Here is a 27,589-nt window from a genome sequence, read left to right as displayed (position 1 = left end):
TTAATTATTGTCATTTTGAGGAAAAGACATAAAAACCACTAGGGGGAGCTGTGGATTTATGTTAAATGTAGGTATACAGTTAAAATAGTAGTTTTGTGCATTATGAAAATGTGCTTTATTTGCATAGATGCACCATTAATTCACTCACTAGCCTTAAAAATAAAAAACTGCCTGACACGTTGCATTATTTCATATTTTATTATTCCAGTTTAATTTCCCCATTTTCTTGCACAACAGAGAGTCGAGAGCTACCGCAGTGATCCACAAACAGTTAATGAGAATGAACCCAGTGTAACTTCCCAGTAGCGAGTGCATGTGTTGAATACACACACACACACACACACACACACACAGGTCAAGCTGAGGTCAAATCTGTCACTGTCACATTTACTTCCCAGCTTTTTTTTTACTCTCGATTTTTTTTACACATTTAAATATCAACAAAAACAGAAAACAAATGTATTTACATGAATAGGTTATTAGGTTTTTCCTGTTTTCCAGTGAAATAATATTAAACACAATGATGAAGAAGAAGAGCGTCAGCTGTGAGTCACATGCTTTATCTCCTCGTTCACAAACCCATGGGAGCCTGCGGTCTCTGGCTAAATGCCTTACATATATATTTATATGACATTATGAAGAGAAAGAAAGTTGCTCTGCAACCAACATTGTACGTTTTATATTCATCTCGTCACACTCTAGATAAACTAATCCTTCAACATGAACAGGATCCCAGAAATGTACAAACAAGAACGTAAGAGCTGGAGGAAGGACATTCATTTCTCGCCGTCTCCAGTTAGAGACTTAGTTTCACTCGATGGAGACGAAAAGAAGGGAAAACACGACTCCTGCTTTTTCTTTAACTTTTATCATTCTCAGCTTTTACTGTGCAGAAGAGTCTCTTCGTTTTCCCACTAATAAGGCAGATGACAGGTGAAAAGTGGCTGAGGTGTCAAGACTCGACGCTAAAGTAATAACTGGCTGCTGCTGCTGCTGTTCCAGGCTGTGTCGTCATTTGACCTAAAACGGTGCAGGAGGAGGAGGAGGAAGAAGAGGAAGAAGAGGAAGAAGAACTGCTGAGTGTTGATCCCAACACATTAGCTACAGGCAGAAAGAAGAAGGTTTTCTTCCAGGTGAGCAGAGGGGAAGGCTGTGTTCACATGCAGCGTCGCCCCCCCCTCCTGTCAGAGCTAGTCTTGTCCTTGAGACGAGGACAGAGGACAGAGAATTGCTCGCTTAGGTGCAGCTTGGAGCATATTCTGGTGGTTAAATTAGCACCGTGAGAAACCTCTCCCCACAGGAGGGCCACAGTCTGAAGAGTCGCACCTAGAAGCTCAAAACGATACAGTACAGTGACAATATGGTGGATAATTTGTAATAAGGAAGTAATATTACAGCCATCTTATTTGTGAAGTAATCACCAATAATAACAATGGAAATGAGTGTGGAAGTGTTACAGTGATGGTAGCTACAGTAAGTCTTGTTACTTTTCTGGAAATAACACAGTATTACTCTCATTATCACACTGTTACATTGTTATTACCAAGGAAATTATATGAGCTATGACCATAATATTACTATTACCATGTTGTTACTGTACTATAATGGAAGGTATTACAACAATGAAAAGTTGACCATGCACAGCGGTGGAGTGTAAGAATGTCGAGAGACACTGAACCTTCATGATGTCACGTCGCCCTAACGTTGTAACAAGGATAAGACAAAGACAGTGTATTTATTGCAAGAGGATGCTCACTACAAACATAGTTGTTGGTTTTTTTTTTAAATCTCAAAGTGTCGTCTGTGTCAGAGACATTAACAGCAAGCATTCAAAATCACATACAAGTCCCCCAAGAGTCATCGATGGCAGCTAGGCATCCGCCGGTTGCCTTGACGACGACAACCACAACACGCTTCCACGAGCGCGCCGACGATGACCGTGCTGAGGATGATGATGATGATGATGTCAGCGACAAAAGTGGCTGGGACGATGGAGGGCTGACGGGACATGGGCGAGTGAAGGTGGGGACTCGGAAGCACCCGGACGACCTCTCAGTCGGCGATGAAGTGCACAAACGTCACCGGGAACGCTCCTCGTCGCACTGGGTCGCCTTCGATGTGGCCCAGCTGTGGAGAAAAGACGACAGAGCCGAGAGGTCATGAGAGGTCATGAGAGGTCAGGCGGTGGCTACAACCCCAAACACTGGATTATCAAGCTCCCTTTACTTGCGCAGCGGATTTTTATGAATATTACGTCATGTCTGGGGCTCCGTATATTACACATGTATGAGGATGTTTTCACCAAAACATGTAAATCTATATCATGACCACCACCTTGTTACATTTAAAACTGTCCCTATATTATTATATAACCTTAAAAGAAGACAATTTAAGACAATTGTCTTAAAGAAGAAGAAGACAATTTGGTGTCACTTTAATCTGTTACCGTCACTTTAAACCCTGAAACATGTCACTTTAAATCTGTTAAATTGCACAACCAGTGTTCACTTTATGTACAGTTCTTATTTCTTGTTTATATGCATATGTCTACACTTATTTTATGCATATATGTTATGTTAGTTTTTTTTTGTAATACTCTTATTCCTTGTATATATGCATATGTTTACACTTATTTTATGCATATATGTTATTTTAGTTATTTGTAATATTTATATTTTTCTTATGTATATTTATACTTTTTTTTTCTACAAAAGCATCTCTTTTTCTACTTTATGCTGGTGTTTTGTGAGTGGACAGCAAAGTAAGAATTTCATTGTACAGGGAAACGTGTTTCTTTACTGTGCATATGACAATAAACACTTTGAATTGAATCTTAAACATCTTCTATACCTGAGGACAAAAAAAAGTGTTTGTGCAGCCTCATTGCTGTGCGTTTCCATTTCAGCACACGAGACACAAAAAGGCACAAAAAGGATTGAGAGGAGGGGACATCGAGTCCACGCGGGGGGACAGACGGAGACGGAGATGTTGACTAGATACGGTCATATCTGCACGAGCGGCTGCGAGGACAACACATCGCAGCTGGTCCACGTTCACACAAGGGCTCCACAGAGGAAGCGACAGCAGGCAGGGGGAGCAGGGAGGGCCAGGAGGCGGCATGAGGGTGAGGGGGGGAGAATAACGGTCTGAATGAGATCATGGCTTTTTTTTTGTTTGTTTTTAGTCACCATGGTTACCGAGCACATCCACATGGGCCGCAGCGGGACGCGGGGGTCTGAACTGTGGCCGCTTTGTGCTTCAATCTCGGATCGCACGCTAAGAATCCCAGAATGCAGAGCAAACACGTTTCACTGGCACAAAAGAAAGAGAGTGAGAGAGAGCGAGATACCGACCCACCACTCCTGGTCCTCCTCGCCGTCCACCACGATCACCTCGCCCTCAGAGAAGGTCAGCTCGTCTGGGTTGTCGGCGACGCAGTTGTAGATGGCCTTCACTCGCTTCGGCCGCTGTTTCTGAGAGACGATGCAAAAGGCTTTTAGTCGCGTGTGTGAAACTATCAACAACACAGGCTTGGTGCATTCTGTCTCCCTCTAACATTTATATATTGTTTTGTATTGTATTGTAACGCATTAAGCTGCTTTTTTCCCCATCACTAGGTTTAAACATACAGTTTATACAGAGGATATAACCAAAAAAGTACCAAAAAAGTGTTTAAAATCATATTGAATTAGTGAAATGTCACAGTTAAAAGTTCGCTTGGCTCGTTTTTATGCACAAAAATAAAAGAAATAAACGTCTGCACAATTATTACTACATGATAACACTTTTTCTTTTAAAGCCTGAATGTGTGACCTACAAACACACACACCCCCAGGATGTCCATATACGGAGTTGTGTATTATTATTACCACGGCCTTTCACGTGTGAGCACTAATGGTTCAGGACAAATTTCACTGAAAGAAGACAAGCTTGTTTGGTGCTCGAGTGCGCCACCACCTGGACAGATTGTATATGTGTCAATAAAGTAACTTCTTCTTGTGGAGTGTCATCATTCGGCAACATTGTTAAAAAGAACAGTGACTCATTCATTATGTATGACAGACAACAGTTTGAAAACACAGTTTACTTTATAGCTGCAAATTCTACCCACAATTTAAACTTTAAAATGTATTATTTGAATTCATCTACAACTACATTTTTACTATGTTGTTTTTTTTCACGTTACCTTATGTTACTAATTATTATTACTAAATCCTGAAAAGTGAAGGTGCTTTTGTAAATTCTTTCTTTCTTTCTTTTTTCTCCTCACCGGGTCTGATGAAAAAGACATGTAGAGAAAACTAAGCGCAACGTGAATAATCTAATTTATCTTCAAATAAAAAGTTTAATAACAACAAAAAAAAGACATTTGTTAACACGCAATAAAACCATAAAAACTTGGTAACCTATGATCACTCTGTTCTACAGATGCTGCAACTTTGAAAGTTCTCAATTGAGGAAAAGAAAAGAGTCGAAGACAGACAAAAGCTGCCACATTCTTAAGACACTGGTTTTCTCACACATTAATCTCCGATTCCACCTAAAACCCTGTGAGCGAGGCTCTTTGCACGAGCACAGAGTGAGTGAGAGTAACGGGAAGGGAATTCACTGCCAAAGTCGACTCTGGAAACACTGAGACAATGGGGTCGACGCCACACAGGAGGGAACGGCACCGCGAGAATAACAGCATGTGAAACTCCATCAATGAATAAGCACTTTAGACTTCTTCACTATCTGGACGATAATGAGAGGAACTCACTGGATAGGCCTTCCTGGGCATGGGGGCTGGAGGCAGAGACTGACCTATGGAGTTCTGGGGGCATCCTGGCACTTCCTTAGCTGGAACAGGAAGAGGAAATGACATCACAACAGCAACAAACTAAGAGACTTTCCATAGAAGACGCAGGGTTTAAGAGACGGCGAGACAACTTGTGCTCGGCTTCCTTCCACAGCGGACACACACACACACACGCAGACACACACACACACACAGATAAGACGTTTGACTCGTTTCTCACCTGGTCTTTCGATAGAATGCGTCCGATGCAGCGGTCCTCTGCTGAAAATAAAAGCATGTTTTTAAACAAAAGCAACAGACGTATATCAAATGAAGACACACATCTATGACTGAAGTGGCTGAAGTGGAGGTTGGAGGTCACTTATTTCTATCTTAATCTCCCTTGAACAATTTGGAAATAAAAATAAATTAAAAACAAAATAATTATCAGTTTAAAGTGCCCTTTTCAGAGAAAAAAAAGGTTTGTTCACAATTAATCCTCCACTAAATTTTGAATAAAGAGCTGAAACAATTATTCGATTATTATTTATTAAATACTTATTTTGATGGGTTTTGCTTGGATGCTTTTCAGTGTTTAAAAATCTCCTGGAGTAAGTTCGACTACCCGCGTTTGAGAATTTAGACTTTCACAACTGCGGATGTGACATTTTGTCTAATGTTTTGAGCATGAAAAAGATGCACATGAACACATCACGGCAGAATAACTGCAGCGCTATCAGCCCTGTGAGCACATACAAAGGCATCTGCGGAGGAGAGTTACTCGTCGTCTGGCTCAGACACAACAACTGTGACGGCTGATGAAGAGGCTGAACAGGAGACAGGAGGCAGGAGGGGAGAAACAAACGAGATACACAACCGTGAGAGGAATGCATTATGATCCCGACTGTGCATGAAACCTTCCTCCTGCTGTGTGAGCTAATGAAGCGAGGGACGAGGGGGAAAAACCACTTAACTCATTCTGGCTGTGTTTGTGTTGTGTTGTGTTTAATTCTCTTACCCTGCAGGAGATTTAGGTGGTGCTGCTCTGGACCCCACTGATCCCTGGCCGGACTTGGACTGTATGTTCATAGCTTCCATCTTTGCCATGGGAGGACCAAGACCTGGAATCAATGAAACTTCATCACTGTTTTGGAAGTCATTTGTGCGTCATGTATATGATCCTGTACAAATAAACACACATTTACATCTAAAGAGTGTAAAAACAACATAAACAAGATTTTTTATTTGCTTTTCAAGGACTTGAATGTTTAGTGTGTAATATTTAATAACAGACATGTAATATAATATATTAAGTTTAAGTGTATATTTTTTTACACACATTTACATACTTCCTGAGAGTGTGCAAGTGTACATGACATTAACAAGAGGAACAACTTTGAATCCCTGTTCCACTTTAGTTTGAGAGGGAAGAATAACCCCCATACCTCCAGTAGAAGTGAGTCTCAGGGGGGGAACGGGAGGGTGCATGTTGGGGGGATCCGACGACGATCTTTGTCGCCCGACCAGATCCAAAGAACCGGGCTTCCAGCTGCTGGACATGGAGGACTGACCGATCCCTCCCAGACCAGGTAACTGGACTGAGAGTGAGAGAGAAAGAAACAAGAGAAGGTTATTTAGAAGGTCAAAGAAACACCATCTACACTTGAGTGTAATTAAGAGCAACGATGTCCAGGCTGGGTGCTGTGACGAGGTGCGGTGGCCGTTTCTTCTCTGTTCTCCTGGCAGCACTCCAGTCAAACACTAATGTTATTAAAGACGGACTGTGTTGGACTGTGTGGGACTGTGTCACAAGTCTTCAGAAGTGCAACGATGTATATTTTAGACGCACGCGAACAAGGCTTTATCAGACCTTTTTAAAGCACACGTCTTTGGAATCCCAGAATTCCTGCCCTGTTTTCGTCAGGGCTGTAAAAAAAAAAATCATTCCTGTGTCACTTCAAGGACACAGCGATAGGACAAGATGGAGGAAGACGATCTGCTGTGGCCACCCCTAAAAGAAGATGATGATCTGTATCACTTTAGTAGTCTAAGATCAGATATCTATCTGACATGTGGCCATGGAGCATGAACGAATCCATGTGGCTCATAGAGGCGTGGCACAAATTCACTGCGATAGTTTCCTCCTGAATTTCCCCCTGCGGTGGATCAATAAATGTATATCTCATCTTACCCATCTGTCCACTTTAAATCAAAGTGGTTTCACTAAAGATCACATTTTATATTGTTGATGGCGCATGTGTATCTGCCGAATGACTAAAAACGCAAAAGCATTTCTCAATCAGATTTGTTCAGACTTGTTGTGAAATCTGATGTGCAATGAGAAACTGTACCCAGGTTTCTCGGCGGCAGGGGCGGCGCAGAGTTGTTGACGGGCTGCGGCGCGTTGGCGTTGAGGATGGTGCCGTAAGTCTCGTTGTTCACCAGGTTGGGCATGTAAGCGCGCTGCTTGTCGCGGCCGCCGTGGCCGTGGTTGGAGTTCGTCGTGTTGGGGGTGTAACAGCTGACCGGGCGCTCGTCACGGCGGTGAGGGCTGGGCTGGAAGAATGCACACGGTATCAGAATTGATGTTTACTGTCAAATTACTGCAATCCTTCACTGTATCATTTAAAAGAAGGGGTGTTTTTTCAGGTTTTCAGGTTCTATCAACATTTTGATAATTTAGTTGCAAACAATGTAGGTAAAAACTTGTTGTCAATCAAAACATTGAGAAAAGTTTGATGTCAAATTCTTCTTTTATTACCAACACTTGAAGAAATGTCCCTTACCTTTTCATCCAGATCTTCATCACTCTCATCCAGGTCCTCATGCTGCAAACACCACTCGTACTCAACGTGGACGTGAGCGTTGAACTTCCCCGACAGCGCTTGGTGCAACTACATACACGAATCATATCAACACGTACAGATAAATGACACGGGTAACAGAAGTGTTCGCTGGAAGAAGGAGAATCCAAACACCGTAAACTCACCAGCTCCTCACACTGTACGTGTTTGAGCCGACGGGCGATATCCAGCGGCGTCTCGCCGGCCTCGTTAGCTGGAAGCAGAAAACAGCAGAGACATGTAATCACTGTTGTATCCACATGCTACATTAGCACAAAGACAACGCCCCATTTTTCTTTCCTCCCTTTTCCACTGTGACATGAGAAATGTGCAATTACGACGTTTCCCACGCGGCACAAACTTTCCGTCCTCCTACTCCGTGTATCTATTATCTGGTCGTGTTGTTGGGTGTCAGAGCACAGCAGATAAATTGGTGTTGTGAGGAGAAAGTTGCCAAGGTCTTTTGGCAACGCTCGTATCTCCGGGGAACGCATGTGAAGGATGTGGATCAGGGAATATGAGGGAAAAACATTTGTGGAGGGAGGTGGATGCTGGTGTGCTTCCCCTCACCAATCTCTATGGAGGCCTTCCCTCGCAGCAGCAGCTTCAGACACTCGCTGTTGTCGGTCAGGCAGCAGTAGTGCAGTGCCGTGCTGCCTTTGGCTGTCTGTTTATCTAAATTCAAGCTGTCAGGAGACACAAACACAGACAGGTGAAGTTTGAATCGTAAACCTCCAGGCATAAAAAAAAAAAAACCTTCCTATGCAGCGCCTATGATACACTGATGATACACTAATATGGAAAATCTACCACAGACTGTGTAAAATTTGAAAATTTGAATGGAATTAGAAAATGAGCTTCTATACTTCACATTTGACATACATTTTTGTAAATTCTCATCTTATTTTGAGGAAAACATACAACAAAGCACGGCTTAGGTAAACGTTTTTCCATAAAGAAACAGAGAAGGGTGATTTCAAAGAGTTCCAAGTGTCAAAATTAAAATAATAACTGAATTTACATTCAACTTACATTTTTGTCCAGTTTATATCAAAATTGGACAAAAAAAATACACTTTTTACAGCTGACTTTTCACAGTCAGACTCTGAAATGCATGGTTGCCATGGTTTTCTTGTCATTTACCTGTTCTGAGTGAGGAAATCGACGATGTGCAGAGACGTTCTATCCACTAGTCTCACTGCAAGGTGCAGGGCCGTCTCCCCATGTTCCTGAAAGAAAGATAAATATTAGTCCATGGAAGCCCCCAGGATACGAGACGCTCGGTGTTTCAAACGCAGACAAAGCATTTTGTGTACTGACGTGTCCGTTGGCCAGAGGTATGGGCTCCATGAGGTCGACGCCCTCGGCATACATCTGGACGAGGGAGAAAATGTCGCGCGCCTTCACCGCGTCGCATAGCGTGTGGAGCCGGGACGTCGCGTCGGGACACTTCTTCCTGGCAAAGCGCTTCTCGGTGTATTTGGCTGTGATGAAGTCTTTCCTCACCAGCCTGGTGGAGGAGAACATAGAGGGAGGCCTCAGACCGTGCAATAATGCAAACAAGGGTTCATGATTTGAGACCTACACGAGTTACATTTAAAAGTTTTATGGGCATAAAGCGTAGATTGTTTTTAAAGTGAATAACATGGCAACACAAAATATCATATCTTTAACTTTATAAGGTAGATAATGGCGACATATGCTTTGTATATACACATACACACACACATATATATATATACACACACATATATATATATATATATATATGTGTATATATATATATAATACACATACATATATATAATACACATATTTATATATATATACATATACACACACACACACATATATACATATATACACACACACACACACACACATATATATATATATATATATATATATATATATATATATATATATATATATATATATATATATATATATAAAATCATATAATGCATAGAAAAAAGACCTTAAAAGATTTAAACACGGCATCGTTTCAAAACATGTCTTCATACACATGTAAAATGGAGAAGACATGCGCCTACAGCTTGCGTGATGTGCATGTGATGTCTAGTGTGGTTAGGTTAAAAAAGGTGGAGCTATGACTAGAGCTGCAACTAGCGATTATTTTCATAATCGATTAATCGGAGTAATTGTTTGGTCCACAAAATGTTGAAGTGTCGCTTAATAACTAAGTCGTCGAGCAATTGTTTCAAAAATCCTCTTAAAGTTGTTCTTGTGTGTCAATATTGTCCTACTCAGAGCTGCGCGTGGGACAACTGCTAAATGTGTTTCGTCTGCCTCACTTTGAGACGTGACACATGGAAATGAAATGTGAATTGTACAAAAAAAACCTGTAATCTCTGAAAAAAAAAATGTAACGTAATCTCTGCAAATGTAAACCTAAAATAAGACTGTACATTATTTCATTCCATTTATTTCAAGTACAAACACGTAATCATTGTGTTTTGACTGCAAACATATGCCCAGCAGGCTTATCGTGTCATGAGAGTGGAGTTAAAGTGTCACCAGTTGTTGACTGAGTGTTTTGTGAGACGGCGTGGAGAGGAGAGGAGATGGGGAAAGATGTGGAAGAGTGTGGAAGAGGGAGTTGATGGGGTGACTTACATGTCACTGGCTGGGTTGGGTTTCACCACATTTTCAGCACTTAAACAAGCCTCCATGATTTCATTAAAGCCAGCGTTCCCCACATTCTTGGCCAGCTGTGGAACACATAAGACGCACAGGCGCAAATTAAAAAAGAAAAAAAAACCAAACATTTTCTCACACCACATCTCATTTGAAAGACATCCACTTATTGGACACCTCTGTCACAACTCTGCGCTGTGTATGTGGAGAGCCTTATACACGGCGCACTACACCCATTTCCGAGTGGGGACAACATGACTGGCGTCTTAACACCAAGCAATCAAGCCGAGAAGCATTTAATCCTGGCCACCCCACAGACAGTAAATCTCTTCACCAAACTGTGATTAGAAAAGCCAAACGCAATCTCAGCTATTCTGGGCACGGAGACTTCCAGAGGTCTCGGAGAGGACGAGAGCGAGGCCGAGGGTGATGCGATACACCTTCCTTCTCCACACACACACACACACTACAATTAAATGACTCAAACTGCGGCGAGAGGAGCGAGGAACTTCAGAGAGAAGACTGATGCCAAACACGACGTACCAAGAGCTCTGAGGTGCTGAGCACGTCCAAAGTGAGTGACTGGATCCTGGAGTAATGGACGCCCAGCTCCCTGTGGATTCCCGAGCATTCAATACAGGTGAGGATGCCCAGGTTGGTTGAGAGCCAAGTTGGGTCTAAGACATGGAGGAGGAGAGAAATTGACAGAAAAATAAATCAATAAATCAAAATGTGAAAAAACCAGGAGAAGCAGAGCAATGTAAGGGACACGCTGTCCTGAGCCAAATGTGCTGTGTCCTGGAGGAACGCTGTTGATATCTCATGGCAAATGATGTCAGAGGAAAGTCTGCCAATGTCTAACTACATCTGGCCTTGATACGCTTTCTGGTCTGGGCATATACACACTAGCATACACAATACTGGGAGCTTCATGGATTTGGGAACAGCAGATGTGAGTTTGTAACAGTTTTCCCAAATAAGAGACCACTGTATGAAACTGTGGAATTATGGCGCTAATAACAAAGCAGTGGCTATAATGAAGTGGTCGCTTTAATGATTATACATTTAAAACAATATTATGTGTGTGCAATTAGACTCTCAAACCACAGTCTAACTTTTGGTTGCAAGAATCATTTAAAAGTCATTAGTTTGGATTCTGTACATTGAGTCTGTTTTGTGTGAGATGATGGTTTTTTCCCCCCCAGTCGACAGTGTCTCCACTCACTGGGCGCGCCGCAGTCACAGCACACGTCGTTCCCCGTCATCCGCTTCACTTCTGCGAGGATCGCCTTGGTCAGCTCCTGCACGATGTTGTTCTCGCCAACATGCTGGTCTCCTTTGAAGGCCTGATTCAACGCCTCCTCCTTACTGTTCTGCAGCACTGAGATCCAACTGGAGGAGGCGAGGGAGGAGACAGGAGATGACCATGAAAATGACCATAATGAAAGAGAAGGAGGAAAAGCAGACGGCGAGGTGGGAGTCAGAAGGAGCTCAAGCAGAAATGATTTGAGATGAGTTGGACTAGAAGGAGAGATAAGTGAGACCGGAGTAGAAGGCAGTTAATGGGCAGGAGGGGCAAGGTAAAGGCAAGGCCGCACATCTGGCCGGGTGTGAGGTAGGAAGTGTGTGGAAAGTGGTGGAGGTGGTAAACAGGATGCACACACGCAAAAAGAAGGGAAGGGAGGAAGGACCGCGCACTTACATCTGACAGTCCTGGTCGTCTTCGGCCTGAAAGTGATATGTTCTGTCGTCTAAAAACGAGAAGAGAGAAGTGGGAAAGGGGTGAAAGTGTCCTTCTGCCTGAGAGTCAGCTGTTCAGTTCAGGTAAGAAACTACTCCCAGATAAAAACAAATCTCGGTGTCTCAAAGACTCATCTCTCCATCTTAAAAACAAGCTTCCTTAAAGTAAAGGTTATTTAGTTACATCTCATAGTCCGACCTGACTTGTACATGCATTTCCTGCTTTCTAAAAGTGTTTGAATTCCATCAGGAATCACTCTTGCTCTTGAGATATATGAACAGAACCGCCACATCCAGTAACTGTATTAGAATATCAACACAGAATTGTAACAATAATATAAAAAGAAGATAACCAGCGAGACGAGGACGAGGATGAACTTACGCGATATGAGGTCAAAGCTCCTCTTCTCTTCAGGGTTGTGTTTTACCTGGCAGGTGAGCAGGTTGAGTTTAGCTGGTGGTCTGTTAGCCTGCCAGAGACAAATAGATGACGCACACACACACAGAGGGAGAGAGAGAGAGGGGAAAAGAGAGTATAGGAAAACAATAACATGAATGAGTGAGAGTGTTGTGTTTAACCGTATCTGACTGAAGCCGGCGCCAAATGAAACATTTGATAAGCTGCACTGTGAGAGATGAGCTGCGCTGGCAGAAGGAGTCAACTGGGCCGGAGTTAAATCTTTATATGGGAACGAACAAGAGCTCGTGAGACTCCGCTGAGGCAGCGACGTGAGAAGAATGTTAACTTGTGAACTCCAGTGATCTCTGCTGCTCGCTGTTTATCAAGCTTATAATTACCAGCGGGGCGACTTGGCCTGTGTCCAGGGCACTGAAACTAATGCGGGTAAGGTGGCGAAGAGTGCGTACAAGTTAAATCCCAGCAAATGACATCACTCAGTACGTTTACATGCACAGTTTAATCAGACAACCTGCCGAGTGTAAGTGCGGAGGAGAAAATCGTTTTATGAACCAAATGCAGGAAGCAGTTTTGGTTGGGTAAACACAACCGTACAGAGTCTAGCGGACTATTAGGTGTGAAAATGACCTTAGTCCGACTAAGACTAGCTCTATTTTAGTCAGACTAACATGTTAACAATACATTAAGAGAACTGAATTACTGTCTTAGTCCGACTAAAATCTGATTTTAACATGCATGTAAACGCACTGACTGACGACTTCTTTCTACTCAGCTACGTATTCATAGAGACAAGGGAATGAGAGGTTGTCTTTTTGCTTACAGTGCCGTGTGAGATGGTGAGGTATCCGTTCTTCGCCGTGCACTTTCTCTTCTGCCAAACTTTCCTCAAACTGCAACACACACACACACACACAGTCCAGTCATCAGTCGGTCACATATTAATACCTTACACACACAGTGGGCACAGTGAACTCTGAACAGACACATTTTATTAAATATTTAAAATGATCGTGTTATGAGTCGTATTCACATGCATTAGTTATGATATACAGTCTGGAGATGCATTCAGTACATAATATAACCCACTGGTTCCACACTCAAACCGCTTTACACTATAGTTTTGCCATTAGTCCAATCACACCCATTCACTCACACATTCACACAATGCATGTGCAGGACTTCCTCTAAAATACCCGTTCACACGCTGTCGACACAGTGGCTGTTGATTTTATTATATTATTGCTAATTTCTTTTCAATAGTTTTTAACCAAAAACTTCATGCATGAATATTGTATTTTAAGTCTGTTGTAAAAACAAATTTGATTGAATTTGTTATTTTCAGCTCAGAGAAAATAAGACTCTCTCACTAATTTGTGACATTCATTTACTAATTAGTGATTAAAAGAATCATCAGTGGCAGCCTAATTTGAGTCTTTATCTCAATACATTCATTACCCATTTAAAACTGATATGCTCTGATGTTCGTGTATTTAAAAACCACCCACCCGTCACTTTTCTTGTAGAGGTATCCGCTGCGCTCTGTGCCATGCTCCTTGTTGCCCTGTGGCTGATGCAGGCTGTAGGTGGTGCTCTGCCGCACCTGTGAATCCTGGGAAAACACACACACGCGCATGAATAGACAACACAAATTAGGGCTGTTACACAAATTAAAAAAAGCAGTTGCTGTACATAGGATTCATAAATTCACATATGGGAGTCGGTGAAGTGTTTAATGGCTGATTTACGCTCCGCTTCCTGTGCTCCTCTGAGAATTTCAACAATGGGAAAATTGCTGCTGTGAGCCTGAGTGATTTTCAACACGAGGACAAAATAAGAAGCTTTAATGACTCTGAAATAAGCGTCTGCAAAAAGGAGGCAGCTGAAAGCTACAATTAGTATCTTAGTCTCATTAGTAATTCTGAAGAGATAAAAGTGAACATTTTAATCAAAAGGCCTGAACACATTTAACTGCAGTGAATTGAAACTACTACCTCACAAAAAGGACCAAACAAATGGGTCAGGACTGTTTTTGTACAAAATATGTCATTTCCTGTTTGGAAACACTGCGGAAAACAGAAAGGATGACTTCTGAAGGTCGCCGTTGACATGGCTTTAATGATTTTACTGGCGTGTGCCGTTATCAGCAAACACACAGACACACAGAGTCTGTGTCTCCATAATCGTGGAGGAGCAGGAGCAGGAAAAAGTCATTTAAAATCAGAAAAACAGCCCAACATACGCTCAGAAAAGCCACGAAACACGGCACAGTCACGGTATAGCAAAATGTAGAATATTCTGCTAGTGTGAAAGAAAACAACATACATATATGTATTAAAAAAAAAAGAAAAAACAACCACAGATATCTACTTACTCTCCTAGACTTGTTTCACAAAAGATGGAGGCAGCAGAGAAGAGAAAGAAAACAATCTTCAGGTAAGACAAGGAGCTGCTGCAGCTCATTTAACACAAGTCTGGGCTGAGTTAAAAATATGTTTCATTAATTAAAATGGGAAAACAACAACAGCACTCTTGGAGCTAATGTGGAGTGAGTCCCACATTAAATGTACAGTGGTGACGGTTTATGATGCTCAGTGACAACGTTATCCCTGAAAAACTAGGTTGTTGGTATCACATATAATCTCATATAACCCACTGGTGTAATCTTTGACAATGAAAGGTTAAAAAAAGACTTTGCGTCTGTGCAGCGGTTACCTCTTTCTGCTCCACCTGCAGCGCCGACTTGAGGACCTCTCGCAACTGTGTGAGCTGCTTTCTCTCCTCATCCTGCACCTGTTTTATCTGGAACAACAGAGCAGACGAATGAGACGTGGAAATCAAAGAGTATTAACGTGAGAGTGATGAAATGACGGCTGCTGTGTTGGTTCTCACCGTGTGCAGATCCGTGGCCAGTTTCTCAATGGAAGGCTTCAGGTTGTCCACAGCTTTCAGACCATCCTGAAAGAAACTGAACAACAAAGACGACGATGTTTGATGTCACTTCTTACGAGCACTAAACTAAAACCACAGTTTCCAGGTTTGTGTAAAACAAAAGTGAGAAATGTTCTACGTCTCACTTGCACTGTGCGTGGAAGTACTTGATGAGGTTCTGCAGCAGGTCCACCCCCTTCTTGATTTTGATCTCGTTCACTTTGAGGAGATACTGTGAACACAGTGAATACAGATCCAGGTTCACTCAGAGGGAACAGGAGTTCGGGCTTCATGTTAAAACATATACAACCCCTTTCATCTCATATCTTCAACACGTCAAAGTCTTCATCAAAGAGAAACTTCAACTTCCCATTATTAAGTCTTTTGTAAATCCCGATATTCATGAAATGTTTTTGTTCTCTGCATCTCATCAACCTTAAACTGTGCAATCATTTTCCATTAACCGTTTACATGGAAAAACAAACACCCATCATTCAAACCGACCTCACACATCTGCAGCTGGAAGAATCTCCTCTCTTTCTCCATCTCTTCTGCGATTTCCGCCCCGCTAATTTCCGTCCTGATCATCCCGTGCTGCCTCGCGTGCTCCTTCTTCTCCTTCTCTATCTTGGTGCTGCCAGGAAATGACATCACATCAGTCAGAGCTCACTGTGCACATGCACGACAGCAACACCAACGCACAAAAAGTGCCGTTTTTGTGTAAAATCAGCCCCATTTATTGTCTGGCAATGAAATTTTCATAAGTCAAATGGTTGGAGAAGGTTAAACTTTCAATAAGGATAAAATAACGGGGACTGTTGGTTAATGTTATGGTTATGTCAGTGTATAATTGTCATTATGATGGTAAAGTAAAGACGTTTTACAGTTTTTCTTTTTTAGTTCTGTTGCGACACAAGGAATGTCATTTAAGACATAAAAAAGAAAAAACACCGTTTGTTTTCTGCCATTAAATCACCTGCACGTCAACAGCAACTGTGCCCTGAAATGAAATAACAACTACTGGAGAATAAATAAAGTGATAAACAAGTTATAAATAAAAAATGTTACATTTTTCAAGGAAATTCAATGAATACAAATAAGAAAAAATAAAAATATGTTTTCTCTCATTAGTATAAATCTGCTGTAATTTTAAATGCAAATCCGAGAATGGAAACCTTAAATGAATGTAGGTATAAGGTCATGTTCAGGTCAGTGGTCAGGGCTGATATTTCACAAAGATCTCCTACGGGGCAATCAGACCACACAGAGGAGGGGAAGCACCAGTCCATGCAAAAGGGCATTCCTTTTTCATCACCTGCAGAATGAATGCAGCATTCCGTTCTCTCCAACAAAGATGGGAGGAGTGTGTTGGCGTTGGTGCCGATGATGACTAACTGTTTGAGAGCTCTCTTCAGCCTGATTCACGTGCATCTACGCGAGACTTTATCCACTGGCCATCATTTCAATTAAGTGTTGTAACTGCAAGAGTGTAAAACTATTCCTGGAGGAACTTGGAGGAAGCTCAATAAATACCTTTAGTTGGCTTTGTCAGATTCTTGCCAGTTGTGTGCCTGGCTTAACCTCAGTGGTGACAACAATAAAGGATTCAGAGAGTTAATCCTTCAGGAAATCCCCAATTCACTCTATGTGCTGTGATTTGACTCATCTGAGGTTCAAACCTAAACCACCAGTTTAGGTGCAGTTTTACCGTTAATGTTCATTATGTACGGCAGTCTACAATAAACTAAAGAATAGAGCTCTGCACTTTCTCAAATTTCTCAAACTTTGGAGCTTTGCGTTAAGAAAACCTAAGTTCTTTTTTGTCCACACAAAATATCCCCAAAACTGACAAACGGCAACAATATATTTCAAACTGTTATGTGTGTTAAATTAGATTTTGCTGAGAGGACACTTTGACCTTTGTCAGCGCGTGAATCTTCAGCGCTGACAGCGTTTACAGCATCATCAGGGCTGCGGCTAACAGAGAGACACGTGTTAGCCAGGCTGAATGGCTGCCTGCCAATGTGACAGTTGTTTGGCCAATGAAGACGCCGAAGAACTGAAGTTTTACTTTCAGTGCCGTTACTTCAGGAAGGGATTAAACTTTCCTCTTTTTTTTTTTCTTGATTTGTTTGGATAGAGTAAATATGGTCTTGTTTTAGACTTCAGAATAAACCTTAAGAGACTCCCTCCCTGATTTAACAGCATTCAACGTGAGATGGTCTCCAATCTGGAGGCTAAAATCAGACTTGAATATTGGATGCAAACAGCTCACAAACCAAAATAGGCAATGAGAAATCGATGCTGCGTCAAAACTAGACAATTTCATCTCTCTGTGTCTGTGATGTGAAAAAGAGACTGTTGTTGTGACCGCCGACAGCAGAGAGATCAGAGGATCAATGACAAAGTAGAGCAGCGAGGAAGGTTTGCATGGTTTCCCCCGCAAATCAGGCAGACAACTAGACTCTATTGATGCCGTCAGTTTGGCATCAATAGAGTCAAATCATAAGAAAAATTCAGGGCAGAGAGGAGCAGTCACGGCTGGATTTGTGATGTCAGTACAAAGTCTGCACTGTCTGATCAAAACAGTCTGGAGGGAAGAAGCATTACCCTTTCAGTAAAGAATGTCCTTTGCAGCTTGTAAAATATACGAAAAAGTGCTATAAAGATTCATGTGTTCGTTCCATGCACAATCACCGTGGTGAGTCAGGGTGGAGGCGGAGAGGTGACAGTGAGGGCGGGTTATTCACGTTATCAGGGGTGGTGCTGACAGATTCTCACAGGTGGCGGTTAGAGAGGGAGAGTTAGTCGAGACGAGCAGGACAGAGACATGACACACGTTTCAATTTAACACATAAAAGGTTAGCTTTAGAAAACTAAGAATAATCGAAAACCAAAACACAATCTAGTGAGACAAAACAAATGTCTAGGGTGCCTACATGAAAGAGCTGCTGATTAGACACAGTACAGCTTCTTACACTTTTGTTTCGTAGTCCTTCCAGGCTTTGTCAAAGGGCTTTTTAAGATCCTGCAGAAAAGAAAAAACAAACAGAAATCATTTTTGAGTTGTACAAAGAAGAGCAGCTCCACAACATCAAATACATGGATCTTGGCTTACAGTAGTTAGACGGGGCAAAAAACTAAACGAGCCGTGGCTGCTATTGGTATCGCTTACAGACATAAGAGAATCCCAAAGACGTCGCTACTTTAATTTCTCCTTCACGAGTGAACAAATTTGCCATCTGTGTGTGTTTGCAGGTGTGTGTTTCACCACAGTATGAATCATTACGCTGAATCACCGTCAGCTGTCTCAGCTGAGACCTGGGCGAGGTAATTTGGGGCATTTCTTTTTTCTTTTTTTTTCTTTACACACAAAATCCTCTCGTCACAGTCGACGGGTGCTTTCAACAGCTGCTCGAGTACAACGCTTGATTAGACAACATCCCTGCTTCTACTGTGTTGATTAAACCGTGATTAGGACAAACAAAGCAGGCATTACTGCGTCAATCCGTAAGGGCTCGATTCAGTGACAATAAATGTTGCCTACTAACAGAGCAAAGAAGCTGGGGAAATAGTTGTTGTTGAAATAAGTTGTAACACTAAATGGAGAGCCATGATAGAAACTCTAATGCCATTGTTGGAGCTGCAGAGAGGACTGTGATCCTATTGTTGACCTCCACTTGAAGAGCAGACGAGTGGCAAGCTCAGCCTGTGAGCCCTCAGCATTACTGGTTCATTAGGCCCGAGTCAAGGAGCTCTCGGCCTTTCACTCAGCCGGCTCAAGGACAAAAAAAAAACTGTCAGAGGAAAGTCAAGACCGCAAAAAAATGAAAACATAAGTGAAAAAAATGGAAGAAAGGGCTTAAAAAGTGTGCTGCAGGTCAACAGAGGGCCAGAAAAGAAAAGAGACAGGGAGCGGAAGAGGAAAGAGGCGAAAAATGGTAACAATGGCTAAAAATACCTGACACAGGCATCGCTGGGCAGGGAAGGGCAGAGCAGAATGAGCCAAAGCACGGGGCAAAACACTCCAGCGTCCTGTCTGGATAAAATCTAAAGGACGAAGGAGGAACGGCATGCCCTTGACAACAGCCTCCGTTCGCAAACTTATCACTTCTTACTATTAACGACCACACATGTCCAGGAACAGCAGTTTCCTGTTACACATACCTCACACCTTCTCCCACTCTACTACAAGTTTGGACCAGAAGTCCTCTAGTTTCTTTGAATGTCGTTTTTTTTGTTCTATAGCAGGAAGACGACCACTTCACCCGGCCCGTTCTCTTGCACAATGGATGCATCGAAAGCTCAATAAAAGTGAAAAGACACTGCATAGCTGTAAGTGTATGTGCATCTGCATTGATAAAACACCAGACATATGTAAAAAAAATGGGCAAACCAACCAAGTCTTTAATCTATAACTCCTGCTGTTTCTGAAGTTCAACAAGCACAGATGCTGCAGATGTTTCGGTCGATCGTATTGAACCACATGATGAAAAACCTCCGCGATCCATCCTCAAAACGGAGAAAACACATGGCTACTGTAGGTTTGAATGCTCACGACCCAGCGGCTGAACCACAAACAGGCGGGACAGATAAGTGACTCATGACACACAAGACTGGTCAATAAGCAGCGAATGGGACGGTCCGCTGCAGGCATGACATCATGCCAGGGTCCGCTATGAAAATCCTGTTAGCACAACGTCTCGTGGACTCAGCACTTTCCATTTTCCCACTGAAAGCAAATGTTTATCTTCAACAATAATAACTCCTGTGTCTTCAATGAACCGCACAGCAGCTCCCAGAGGAGTGAGTGTAGCCGTATCCTGAACTAGGGAACAAGTATTTCTCTCCCTCTCAAAAAAATGTGTCCCGCACTGCATCAACACTGTTCTAAGTAAGGAAATTAAAAGGCAACGGGGGATGGCGAATTAAAAATGGCACAACCACTTTCTGTGCACACATGAATACCCAGTCAGGCTCTGCAGTGAAATGGAGGTAGGTGAGGTGGAAAATTGTGCTATTAACAGCGGTGACAGGTTGCTTGCTAGTAGCCCTCTAACCACCCTCTAAATCTGTCACATTTAGATTTGTCTCTGTTGTGGTTTAGTGAACAACTCTGACATAAGCTTTTAAGCACATTTATGTGGAATCTTTACAAAAAATGTACAATTCATTTAATTCATTTTTAATTCATATCATGCATGAAATATTGTCAGGTCATGTGGGTTTTCCTTATGGCTAAATTCCTGCATGTTAGGATAATGTGAATTATATAGTATTAATTTAAACCAATGTTATACACTTTTTCTCTCTCTCTTAGATGTTGACGTTCATATTTCAAATTATAACTTCATCCCAGTCTCCTTCCTCCTCTTCTCGCAGTCTAAACAGTGCAGTTGTGAAGGTCTGGGATTCTTCCTGCTTTCCCTCCCTCTTAACAGGTACTTCCCTGAGAGAAGGAGGAGGATAATAATAGAGGAGGAGGAAAATGATCAAGGGCAAGGGAGGGACGAGGGAAAACGCCTTGGGCAGCGGAGATGAGCAACAAGTTGGGCAGCTGCTACATGAGATCAACAACAATCAATCACTTAACCTAATCTGTCCTAATTGTACTCACTATTCCTGATGCTGAGGTTTATGGACAGTGTAAGTGGGGTGACATTTATGGGAGTGTGCAAATGTGTACGCGTCCTGAGGTACAAAACACCAAACAGCTCATTAGACCCATGTCAATGGGGTAATGAGAATCATCCAAGGGGTAATGAGCAGTGAGTGGGAGAGTATTACAGGCTGCAGACAGAGTATAGACGGAAATATGCATGGGAAAGTGGGAAACAGATAGTCGTGGCGTGAAGAAGACAAAGACAGGAAGTCACGGAAGAGAAAAAAACCCAACCAAAAGGCTGAAAAGAAAACACTGCACACGAGCGATTAACAAAAGAGCAACAGAGGAGACGAGAAAAGGACAAAAGAGGATCAACAGTTCAGAGGTCGAGACGCAGCCAAGTGGCCAAAGGTCATCGGGACAACTCGCCTTTTCTACGGCATGCAGCCTCATTAGACGGCCAACTTAATCGCATCATACCTCAGGGAAAACAACGGGCAATTCTAGAGCCTGGAGAGCGAGAGGTCACAGGCCGCCACAGACTGTAATGAGTACTGATTATATTACACACTGGCACAGACTGTTGATGAGTGTCTGTCTGGGTTTAGTCCAGTCGGTCAATACATATGATCGCTTGGTCATGGTTTGAATTCTGGGGGAGCGGAGGGCAGCTCGGACACAAGCTCCCCTGAAACTACTTTGAGCCTTTGACTTTCTGCTCAATGAGGCTCCTGAAATAAGTCACCAAATAATAGTAAAATACAGACAGAAACATTTGTCATCGTCTCCACCAATAAACCTAATGTTATCCCTGCTGTTGCCACTCATGCGTTGTGGCGCTGCGCTCAAATCACCTACATTTTAACCCTTTAAAACCGAGCGTATCGAAGACGGCACGTTTGCGCGAGTGCACTTTGCATTACCGTAATTACACAACGGTTTCTGAAAGCTGAGAAGTTGCAAGTCAAAGTCAATGTGTGGTTATTATGGTAATTTCACTCGAGCTGTTGCACGAAGCCCGGTTTTCAAACACTGAGACAAAGACTCCTAAAAAAATGGTAATATAAATAAGTAATATCACAAAAGTAAAGTTTCCGGTTTATTCACAATGAAAAAAAATATGACCTCCTCAATAGTCCAATGCAAATGTGAGAACATAACGATATTAATCATGTCCACCATGTCCTGTATATGCAATGCATTATCTTTGCATAGAAAACAGAGCAATTAATAATGAAGAAATATGTTTAAATACGGCCCAATATCTTCCATGCTTGCACTAACTAAATTAACATACAGTCCACTGACTGTGTAGTAGTATTTCTTTAAAGTCATTGATGAGTCAGCACAAGGCCATGAATCCATAAAACGTGTCTCTTTCAGTTGAAGATGTGTTGCTGGGTGTTTTTTGTTTTTTTCCCTTACCCCCTTGACTCCCTTCAGATCTCCTTTCAGCAGACTGTCCAGAGGGAAGGTGATGATGTTGTTCATGTTCTGGAACTAGAGGAGAGTTCCTTTTAATAGTTGTTTCTCAACAATTGTGCACATTCTTCACATTGAAAACGAAACCTTTTAAAACAATGACAATGATGTAATTACTTGTAATTTACTTCCTCGTTGGTTGTTTTTCGGCAACAAATTGACAATCAGCTGAGAAAGAACAACAGCTCCGTTAACGCTTGCTTTCAATTTAAGTTTCATCTCGTTACACAAATCCCTGTTCTTACTTTTGACAATTATCGTTAATTGTCCGTAATACATTCAGAAACTAAGCTGTTTACAAATAAGAGTGCACATACAGGGAATTTGACTGTTTTTTTTTCACTCACTGTGTAATTACACTACACACGACAACAATAATAAACGGACAATAAGTTAAGTGGCTTGGTCTGTACTGTACAGCAGTACATACCCAGTGTATGGTCACATGACACAGATTATTAAGTGTGTTAATATGGATGCTGATCCACAGCAGAAACACTCATCTGGATGCAAATCTCTCTTAAACAAAAACATAGCACGGCGATGTAGCATCAGTGTGAAGGAAATGAGGCACTGACAACAAAAAACAATGTCTGGAAAAGCCACACTAATAAAACAATGTTTATTACACTCTATAACTCTTCTTCCACCATCTGCATCACAGAGAGAATTTAATTCACATCAATGAGCACAAATGTAACAGAAGATCTATTATGAGACTTGCACAGGTCCCCAGTGTAAGTTTCTGTTGAGCCCGGCCTCTGTGAGCAAAGCTGCCGATATTAAAGCCTTGCTAAGACTGTTAGAGATTACATCCAGAGGTTCATTGCTGTTCGATTAAGTACCAGAGTGCACCTGTGACGCACGTGTGTTGTGGCTTAATGTGAAGTTTATGTAACATAAATAGTGGGCTGTAATTATTGCGGCATAAGTAGTTTTTCTTTAATGAAATGACAGCCATTGTGGTGAAAAGTTGCAGTGGCTACAGAGGTTTGGTTTATCTAATAAAGTCTAGGTAATTAGGTCAGGCACCGCAGACTCTAACCATCATCAGAAATGAAGAAAGAGTATATTGTATATTGTTTTTAACCCGATTTTACAAACTGTAAATATTTTTTACCTGGCTGATCATATTTCTTTAATATTAAGATGTTGAGATAAAACTAATACGGAGCTCCTGGGCTGAAGTGAACAGCATCCACTGGGAATAAGGGACCTCACACGATGGTGTCAAATTCTTCTAATAAAGCTTTGGCTGGATGAGGCTGAATGTGGTCCAGGGGGATATTTGATGTTTCAGAGGGTCTGACTACCTCTATGGAAACGTGGAGCTTCCTCCTGAGGTCTGATCGCGGTATGTGTTTGTTAGAGAACACAAGCAGCGACTCAGGGGGACTGGGACAATTACAGACAGGATGGAACAGGATGTCCCCCTGGATTTCATACCTCCCTTTTTTCCGACTATCGATGTGCAAACACACGGTGCACTCACCAGGTTTTTAAAAAGTGCAGTGAGTTCCTTGGTAAATACAGAAAACTTGAGGAAGGCTGAGCCGAGATCAGGGTCATCTCTGTACACACAGTTTTCTCCAAACTTCTCCAGGGACTGAGTGTACTGCTCCTCGTTCTCCACATGAGCTGGAAAAAACACACACACACACACACACACAGGTCAGCTCAGACTGGACACTAAATATGAATCAAACCAAGGTCTCGCACTCTCCGATCATTACAGGTCAAAAATCAATCACTGTAAATGAATAATAAATGGAAGCCTCCCAAGTGAACAAAGATCCACCTTTTAGTCTGATCAATCCTCTTTTGATCGATCCTAATGTAATGTGCTTTGCGGAAGCAGTTTTATAGAAAATGAATGAACAAAATTGATAGAAAATGCTCCTGTAAAAAGGTATAATAACCTCTATTACCTTCATATTTACATTTAAATTAATATTTGGATATGAGATACCTAAATGTATGATGTGTAAGACACTCTACTTGGGGAAACTTATCACAAGACGTGACAAAAAAGAGCTATTTAATGAAAAATGGGGAAAGTGGACAGATTATAGAAGCCAAGAAGGTGACATCACCATTACTCCTGGAAAATAACTCCATAATTAAAAATGATTGACACTGTAATTATTCAATGGAAACCCTATTTAAAAAACAAGTTATAAATTAACATTGTGAACAACGGAGGGACACCAGAGGAACCGTTCCATCAAATATAAACAGGAAGTAAAAAAAAAAAACACACCGGGTTGACCCCAAAACTAAACACACTGCAAGTCGAGAGCGCCGCACGGGGGACACCCATAAACCAACCGTGACTGAAGTCTCACAGCGTGTCTAAAGGGTTCGAACCAAGATGATTCCACTTAATACACTTCACGCCAGACTAGGCAGCTGATAACAGCTAATGCCACTGGGACGGTAGTGGAGCGAGGGACCCAACTCGGGGACTGTTGCTATGACGACACTGACGAACGTGACCAAGGCGGAGGGGGGGGGCTTGTCATATGGTGAGGGACATGAGGGAAGAAAAGGAAAAAGAGAGGGAGGGGGGTGTAAAAATGTGAGGATGTACACTCACTGCCACATCATGAGTCAGCTCTTTTCCTGCCACACACACACACGTGCATGCATTGAGGTGCAGATAGAACACCGGCAAACACTGGTTCACAGATTTTTTTACAAAGCTGGATAAGCTCACGTCTCAGCAGCACAGATATCCATCATGTTATTAAAATGGAAAGCCTGAGCGCCTGAGTGAGTACCTGTGGACCTCCTCGCATCAGACAAATCTAATTTAAACCCTGAAATATGAACTGATGCGATAGTGGGAGCTGAATGGATAAGGCTCCTATGAAACGGCCTGAGCAGGGTGAGATGGTCGGACAGATTCTGGTAAGGAGGGCAGAGTTGTTTTTATTTTCTCACCGCCAAGGAGACAAATGACATTTAAAACCAAGCCATTTTTTCAGTTCAGTAAAATAGTACTTAACTTTTAAATACAAACCACTGTCAAATTAGTTCATACAATTAAGTGAATCATCTCCACTCAACTCTCCTGCGGGAAGTTTCAGAGGGGAATTCTGCTGCTGTAAAATCCTGGTAATTTGGCAGTTTGACTGGAAAAAGGCTTCTTGCTTTACTTCTTGCCGAGTGTTTGTGGGTACACACGGGCAGCATAGGGGCAGTGCTGCCCGTGTGTACCCACAAACAACCATCACTTGTGATAGTATTGCTTGACAGAGCCTTGGGTTGGTGAATAAATCTGTCAACAAATGAACAATTAACCATCAGCCCCAAAACAGATAACACACTGACATTATATTATATTAAACATCAAAAATAGAGACTTTTGAGAGAGCAAATAGACTTTTTCTGACCTTAATATTCCATAATTTACAAATAAAATACAGCTCTGTCCAACCTGTTTCTGGCTCAAAGCAGTGAGATTTGCTGTGAGAGATATAATAAGCCTGAATCACTTTCAAGTGTCAGTCGCTGACCCTCACCACACATACAGTACACCCACAGTCGACTGTTTACACATCAGCTCCGGCTGTTTGGTTGTGGCTGTGCCCGGCTCGGAGCCTGCTGTTGTTTTTGAAGTGGCACATGAGAACACTACTTTTCAGGACTTTCCAGAGGCCCAATCCCCCCTCAGGGCTGCCGAGTGAGTACATGTGTATTTGTTGCAACATGACTGAAACGCATCCTCACGTGCACGTCTACAGTTAAGAGCAGCTTTGAACCTCAAAGGGCTGTGCTGCACATTAAGGGGTCAAGGAACTTAAAAAGTGAGTCCCAAGGAGAACTGAGGTCATATTATCAGCCAACTCAAGTCTGTCCCATATCACATGTTGTCTAAATATTTACAATATGCGTTCATGGACATTGTTAGAGCAACATTACATTGTTCAAACATGGCTTTTATTAACACACAACATCCTCTGTTACAATTCTGATAACCTTGAAGCAAAGCCATGATCTCAGATAACCCTAACCCAGAGCATAAAACATGAAACAGATCATTTTACAAATGTCGTTACTTTAACTGCTCAGTGAGCCATGCTTTTCAAGTTAACTGGTGCTTAAAGGTGACATCGAGTGCTTGTATCACACAGGTCTACTTACATATATTAACTTGTTTTCATGGTTGAAAACCTCCTAATCGCTGCAAACGAGCCGATCAAAATATCTCCTCACTGACGCTCTCCTCAGCCGCGCTGTTTCAGACCAAAACCACACCCCCAGAACGTGGACTGTGGGTTTCATAAACGAGGTAATGACGCAGATACACACACACAAACGCAGCGTTAATTGGAGCTTCCGGTCTATGTGGCCTTTAAATGCAAGAAACAGACGCACCAACATCCAGCCAACAGCCAACAGCAGAGCATGGCCAACTCTCAAAATAAAAACACTGACATTTTTAACATTTCAATACTTTCTGACAGGCTTTACCTGTATATAAAAAAAGAACTAAAAGTACAATATGTATATACATATACATATATACACACACACACACACACACACACATATATATATACACACACACAGTATATATATATATACACTATATATATATACATACACATATATATATATATACACATACACACACGTGTGTATATATATATATATATATATACATACACACACACACACATATATATACATATACACACATATTGTACTTTTATTTCTTAACCTGCAGCATTTGAATCAAGTCACTCCAAACACACCAATGCCAGTATTTATTATTTGTATTTAACTGGTGTTACAATTGACCACTTTAGGTCATATAGCAGGGAGAAACATCATAGTTTCACTTTTAACAGAAAGAAAAAAAAAGGATTCTTGACCACAGTCATGATGCCATCTGCCAATACTAATATACTATAGTTGTGTATGACATTTACTGCACCACGTTTCTCAAACACACATGTAAAGAACAACATTTAAAATAGAACTTCCAAGTGTCTGCTGAGGACAATTTAACATCCTACAAGCCCTTATCCCGACCCTTAACCATAACCAATAATGCTTGAACCTAATCAAAACCGAACCACAATTCTCAAATATTAGCCCTAAACTAAACCTCAGAAATGAGGACCAGGTTT

The 27,589-nt window shown here is 41.9% G+C and overlaps 1 protein-coding gene across 7 annotated transcripts in view; it reads right to left on the bottom strand.

Annotated features, from left to right (window-relative positions):
• Positions 1-182: 182 nt before the first annotated feature.
• Positions 183-27,589, bottom strand: part of asap2a (ArfGAP with SH3 domain, ankyrin repeat and PH domain 2a) — a 48,022-nt gene continuing 20,615 nt past the window's right edge. For 2 of the 7 annotated variants that reach the window (XM_044046919.1, XM_044046922.1), the window contains 28 exons: positions 23,944-24,089; positions 22,395-22,469; positions 18,343-18,392; positions 17,975-18,001; positions 15,869-15,998; positions 15,511-15,596; positions 15,326-15,401; positions 15,149-15,235; positions 14,808-14,816; positions 13,942-14,045; positions 13,257-13,326; positions 12,401-12,488; positions 11,981-12,029; positions 11,504-11,670; positions 10,822-10,955; positions 10,258-10,352; positions 8,941-9,130; positions 8,764-8,849; positions 8,191-8,306; positions 7,767-7,834; positions 7,564-7,671; positions 7,129-7,333; positions 6,223-6,375; positions 5,796-5,898; positions 5,019-5,059; positions 4,760-4,839; positions 3,354-3,473; positions 183-2,127 (listed from right to left, as the gene is read on the bottom strand). In XM_044046919.1, the coding sequence (XP_043902854.1) occupies positions 2,053-2,127; positions 3,354-3,473; positions 4,760-4,839; positions 5,019-5,059; positions 5,796-5,898; positions 6,223-6,375; positions 7,129-7,333; positions 7,564-7,671; positions 7,767-7,834; positions 8,191-8,306; positions 8,764-8,849; positions 8,941-9,130; positions 10,258-10,352; positions 10,822-10,955; positions 11,504-11,670; positions 11,981-12,029; positions 12,401-12,488; positions 13,257-13,326; positions 13,942-14,045; positions 14,808-14,816; positions 15,149-15,235; positions 15,326-15,401; positions 15,511-15,596; positions 15,869-15,998; positions 17,975-18,001; positions 18,343-18,392; positions 22,395-22,469; positions 23,944-24,089 (2,738 nt within the window). In that variant the 3' untranslated portion in view covers positions 183-2,052. The other 5 variants (XM_044046923.1, XM_044046924.1, XM_044046925.1 and 2 more) reach the window with 5 other exon arrangements.

This window comes from Solea senegalensis, linkage group LG16 (genome assembly GCF_019176455.1).
Source record: "Solea senegalensis isolate Sse05_10M linkage group LG16, IFAPA_SoseM_1, whole genome shotgun sequence".
Classification (NCBI taxonomy): Eukaryota; Metazoa; Chordata; class Actinopteri; order Pleuronectiformes; family Soleidae; genus Solea; species Solea senegalensis.
Note: the sequence above shows the minus strand (reverse complement) of the source record. Positions and strands in the feature narration are given on the sequence as shown.